General features: G+C 36.1%; 1 protein-coding gene across 2 annotated transcripts; it reads left to right on the forward strand.

Annotated features, from left to right (window-relative positions):
* Positions 1-281: 281 nt before the first annotated feature.
* LOC120159738 (probable polyamine transporter At1g31830) lies at positions 282-3,469 on the forward strand. 2 transcript variants are annotated; one of them, XM_039170301.1, is made up of 3 exons: positions 282-440; positions 855-988; positions 1,960-3,468. In XM_039170301.1, exon 3 carries the CDS (start codon positions 1,999-2,001, stop codon positions 3,415-3,417), a length of 1,419 nt encoding a protein of 472 aa, XP_039026232.1. In that variant the 5' UTR covers positions 282-440; positions 855-988; positions 1,960-1,998; the 3' UTR covers positions 3,418-3,468. The 2 variants fall into 2 exon arrangements, with proteins under 2 accessions (XP_039026232.1, XP_039026233.1); XM_039170302.1 differs by lacking the exons at positions 282-440; positions 855-988 and adding an exon at positions 1,517-1,809 and having other exon boundaries at positions 1,960-3,469.
* The last annotated feature ends 2,522 nt before the right edge of the window (positions 3,470-5,991 follow it).

The following is a 5,991-nucleotide window of genomic DNA, read 5'->3' on the forward strand; positions in this document are numbered from 1 at the left end:
ATTTTAAATTTTAAGATTTAGTAAGTAGAATTTAGGATTTTATGTTTTAAAATTCAAATAACATAATTAAATAAATTAAATTTTACACAATTTATATATTAAAAAAAATACGTGTTAAAATAGTTGAAAACAAGAGGACCTTCCAGTAAAAATACAGAAAAAGGAATGTCAAAATTGAGTATTTACCCAAATGACAAAAAAATAATAAAAAGTATAAAGAGTAACGCTGACAAATAACCTGGACGACAATCTCTATCCAGCGAATAATAACGACGTGGCCACTGAGTCAAGGTTGAGAGCATTTTATACCGCTGAGTCGAGTAGCCGCCAACCACAACTCACATCCCACTCTTTGCTCTAATCGAACTTTCAAAATTCAATTGCCGTTTCTTCCATTTCCTCGCAAACCTAACTCAAATTCAAGGTGTTGCTCTGCTCAGGTATTACTATTATTTATTGTAATAACTCTTCGTTGTTTTTCTTCCGATTTGTTTAATACATTTTTCTGGCCCTTTTTATTATATTTAATTTGTTTTTTTTTGCCCACACGGATAATGCGATGGAAATTGTCATCTTCCTCGAATTGTCAAAACCCCTTTAAGTCGCATTCACTCATCGTTCATTTTGGTTTTGCTATTTCTGCGATTAACCGACAGTATAAAGAAACCATTTTGAAAACTATGCAAACCCTTTATCAATCACTGCCAATTAATTAGAAAATTGATATCTTTTAATGTATATGTTCCAGTTTTGTTCAGTTTTTGGTTTTTTTTTGTAAATCAAGCTGCCGACAGTTTTTTTGTTTACTTGTTGCATTGATTCTGAGTGAATTTGATCTGGTCTTGGCATGGTAGAAGCGTCAGGGAAGTTTACGTTGACCCACAAACTTCAGGTCAACCAGCTGGCGGTTGCGTAGCTCCACAGAATCAACCTGTTTCAGTATCATGAGTATCGATGTCGTGCAACATCTGAGTCCAAAGAAGATGAGGTAATCTGCCTGCCTCCGCTATCCGGTTTCCGGCTATGGTTCAGCTTTTATGTTTTTGTTGGTTGCTTTTGCTGTGTTATTTTCGTTTCGATTCCTTAAAAACCACTAACTGCTATAAAGTGATAGTAAGCATCCAAGTTCCAATGAGGATGAGGTAATATGCCTAAGTATGCACTGCCTGGTTTCTGGTGTTTATTATGTCTTCTTTATGTTTTAGTTGCTTGCTTCTATCATGTTATTTTCTTTTTGGTTCCTCAGAAGTTGCCATAAAGTGATAGCACGCACTTGAAGCAAACTTATGATAATTGGTTATAAATGAGTGGATGGATAATGTTTTAACATGATTCATTCATTTGTTTATCTAAGAAAATAAATTTTTAATAGTTGTTGTTAGAATATGTTTTTCTTAGAAGATTACTTTCACTCCAGTGAGAGTGAAAAGAGGTAAACTAAGGTCCTCAGATGCACACCTGAAGAAGAGGAGCATTGAAAACTTAGTTGACTAGCTGGCCTCTCTCTTGATTAGGTATAAAATATCTTTCTTTTTAGTTATACACAGTTTCCGATCAATTGGAAGTTGTGGGGAAAGTTATATGTACTTTCTTTGAAATGGAAACTCTGTTCTGTGTTTTAAGCAATGAGTTTCTGGGATACAAGTATCTCAACTCATGGTTCATGTTTTTATAATTTTTGTTCATGAAAGTTGCTGCTGATCCATCTCTATTTGAAGTGCTTTGTTTCATATTGCTATATGCAGCTGAGCTTTGGCTACCGTGAAGGAAATTTTTTTTTTGGTATTTTCATGTGCTTTCAGAATTCTAGTAAGCTATTTATTTACTTTAACCGTTTCAATTGATTTGCATGAAGTGTACATATTTTAGTATTTCTTTGAATTTTTTCTCTTTATGCTTTTGAAACCAGGAATAAAGGAGCCAAGTTGCTATTTTGCTGAGGACTTGATTCTTGTGCAGAAATTGAGACACACACCAAAGGCAAGGGCTTCTGTTGCGATGGGGCAGTATTTTGGTGCTGAATATGTTACTATTGGTGAAGCGCCAACTACCACGGTAGATAACTTTAAGAAAGTATCGGTTTTACCACTTATTTTCTTGATCTTCTATGAGGTTTCCGGAGGACCATTCGGGGTTGAGGACAGTGTCCAAGCTGCTGGACCATTTCTTGCTCTTCTTGGATTTTTGGTGTTTCCATTCATCTGGAGCATTCCAGAAGCGTTAATTACTGCTGAGATGGGCACTATGTTCCCCGAAAATGGTGGTTATGTTGTTTGGGTTTCATCGGCATTAGGTCCCTATTGGGGGTTTCAGCAAGGCTGGATGAAATGGCTGAGTGGGGTCATTGATAATGCTTTATATCCCGTTTTGTTTCTTGACTATTTGAAGTCCGGAATCCCTGCTGTAGGAGGTGGTTTACCTAGAATCTTCGCTGTCCTAGCTTTGACTTTAGTTCTCACATACATGAACTATAGGGGTTTAACCATTGTAGGATGGGTTGCTGTGCTTCTTGGGGTTTTCTCGATCCTTCCTTTTGTGGTCATGGGGCTTGTTTCGATTCCAAAATTAGAGCCTTCAAGATGGCTTGTCGTAGACACACATCATGTCGATTGGAATTTATATTTGAATACACTCTTTTGGAATCTAAACTATTGGGACTCAATTAGTACACTTGCTGGAGAGGTGGACAACCCTAAGAAAACTCTCCCGAATGCCTTGTTTTATGCTTTGATCTTGGTGGTTCTTGGATATTTCTTTCCGCTATTAGTTGGTACAGGGGCTCTTCCCCTTGATCGTGAGTTATGGACTGATGGTTATTTCTCGGACATTGCTAAAATTATCGGTGGAGTTTGGTTGAGATGGTGGATCCAAGCAGCTGCAGCAATGTCGAATATGGGGATGTTTGTGGCTGAGATGAGCAGTGACTCTTTCCAACTTTTGGGAATGGCCGAGCGCGGGATGCTACCAGAGTTCTTTAGCAAGAGGTCTCGCTACGGAACTCCTCTAACTGGGATCCTATTTTCAGCTTCAGGCGTTTTATTGTTGTCATGGTTGAGCTTTCAAGAGATTGTAGCTGCGGAGAACTTCTTGTACTGTTTCGGGATGATTTTGGAGTTCATAGCATTTGTTCGGTTAAGGATGAAATATCCATCTGCATCGCGACCTTACAAAATACCCGTGGGGACGGTCGGCTCAATCCTTATGTGCATTCCTCCGACCATATTGATTTTTGTTGTGTTGGCTCTTTCTTCGCTCAAAGTTGCAGTGATTAGCCTCGTGGCTGTTGCAATCGGGCTGGTAATGCAACCTGGTCTCAAGTACGTCGAGAAAAGAAGATGGCTCAAGTTCTCTACTAGTGCAAAACTTCCCGACTTAAACGTTCCTGGTGACGACGACACCGATCCCATAATAAGATGACATTAAAACTCCAAGGTAAAGTTGTTGGTTGATTCCCCAGGCCTTAATCTTCATTAGAAAAGTTTTTAATATTTGGAAAAGTTGATGAATGATGTTCTATCTTATTCTTGGTACATGGATTTCTTTGAATTAGCCGTTTTGTTGCATATTTCAAGTCATTCCAACTATGACTTTGTTACTTACTACTACTGCTTTCCCTTTGATAAAACATGGTTTATTCTTCTTCTTCTTCTTTTTTACCATTAATGGGCCAATTAGAGATTATTATTATTATTTTTTACTTTTATATTAAAGTCCAAAATTAAGTCAATTGAATATTCTTTTAGTTATTGGTTGTATTTAATATTTATTTGACATCTAAACTTATAATGTTTAAATATATATATTTAAAGGTTTAAATATGTTCCTTAAAAAAAAGAAAAAAGGTTTAAATATGCAGGGCAGCTATACTATTTTAATATTTAAAATTTAGTCTCAAAATTTTATTCTATTCTTTGAAATTGAATCACTCTTATTTTTACTTAAAAATTGTGACCCCTCTTTAACTTTTGTTCAATTTCATTGTTAATTGTTGATCTCGCAATTACAAAATAAAATAAAATAACTTGAGTCCCTACATTTATTGTTTTTTTTATAGGTAAATTTTATATATCCAAAGAATAATAGTAGCTACAGAACTTCCCAAAAGGAGTACAAACAAATACTTACAACAAAATAATGGTTAGACTAAGCCCTAATTACAACTAAGAGTTAAGTTTACATTATCATTCCTATTGAAGTTTTCCCTCTAAGTTGAATTCGGATTATGTCCTTGATAATTGACAGAATTTGATCAGCTTCTCTTGATTTTTTTTTGAAAGATTCTTCTGTTTCTCTCCTCCCAAATCGAATAAATGAAGGAGGTCCAAGCAATTTTCAATAAGGTAGAGATGAGGGATTTTCCCTTCCAGTCATTACAAGCCCATGCTAGCATAGAATCCCAAGGCATGTGAATTTTATGCAATTGAGAGAGGTTTAAGATGGAATTCCATAGAGACTTGGCAAATTTACAATCAGCAAATATATGGTTCCTAGATTCAAGAGCTTCATTACAAAGCACACATTGACTATTAGTAACAATTCCCATCTTTAACAATTTGTCTCTAGTTGGCAATCTGTCTAAGATGGCCATCCAAGCAATCATACTAAATTTGGGTATATGATAAGGAAACCAAATAATTTTATGCCAAGATACCTTACTTCTTCTTTCTCTGATAGCTTCCCAAATGTTCTTGGAATTTTTTGTTCCAGCATTTAAAACAGAACGAGCAGTAGAACGAAGCTTCAGAAGTTTCTTAATGTTCCAGCTATGAGCATTACTAGCAGACATGTCCATGAAGTTAGAATTCTTGAGAACATAACAGTTTAACCAAGCTATCCAAAGGGAGACTTCTCCTGTCAGAATCTTTCGCATAATCTGTAACATACAAGCAGTGTTCCAGGTTTTTATGTTCTTTAGACCTAAGCCACCATCTGATTTGGGACAACAGATATTTGACCAGCTGACCCTAGCCCCGTTAGTTGCCTGATCATTTCTTTTCCAAAGGAAATGAGAACATAACTGATTAATACGGTTGATTATAGATTGAGGGAGCATGAATTGCCTACACCAATAATTAGCCACACTGAACATAAATGTTTTAATTAATTCTAGTCTTCCATCATAACTAAGCATCTTACTAGACCAATGGTATAATCTTAGCTTAATTTTGTCCATAAGAGGTTGGCAGTCAAGATCAGACAGTTTCTTTGTGATTAAGGGAACTCCGAAGTACCTTACAGGTAAATGACTTTGCTTGAAACCATAAATGCAGTGAATAACTTCAAGATTTCGAGGTGAAATACCAGCAGCAAAAAGTTCAATCTTGCTTGCATTAAGTTTGAGCCCAGAAAATTCATAGAAGTGATTTAAAACAGAAATGATCCCAACAATAGACTCAGGATTTCCTTTACAGAAAATTAAGAGGTCATCAACAAAAGAAAGATGGGTCAGACCTATTTTTTTACATTTAGGATAATACCCAAAGATCCCTTTAGAAGCAGCTAGATTAAGAATTTTGGAGAGAATGTTCATAGCAAGTACAAAGAGAATACGGGATAATGGGTCACCTTGTCTGATCCCCCTCTGCCCTTTAAAGTAACCAACTAAGCTGACATTGAATGAAATTCAATATCTGGCTTCTTTAAAACAAGCCTCAATCCACCTTAGGAAAATGCATGGGAGACCAATGGCTTTGAGGGTAACATAAATGAAGTCCTAATGAAAAGAGTCAAAAGCTTTTTGAAGGTCAATTTTTAGAGCACACCTAGGAGAGATTTGCTTCCTTCCATATCCTTTGACTAATTCCTGAGCAAGAATAGTATTGTCAATTATCGATCTTCCTCGGACAAAAGCAGACTGGTTTGGAGTAATAAGATCGAGCATCAATGTTTTCAGTCTTTTAACAAGGATTTTGGAGATGGTTTTGTACATCACTGAGCAACATGAGATAGGTTTGTAGTCCTTGACAGAACTAGGATTATGAAGCTTAGGAA

The sequence above is a fragment of the Hibiscus syriacus genome, unplaced genomic scaffold, assembly GCF_006381635.1.
Source record: "Hibiscus syriacus cultivar Baekdansim isolate YM2019G1 unplaced genomic scaffold, ASM638163v2 tig00111372_pilon, whole genome shotgun sequence".
Lineage (NCBI taxonomy): Eukaryota > Viridiplantae > Streptophyta > Magnoliopsida > Malvales > Malvaceae > Hibiscus > Hibiscus syriacus.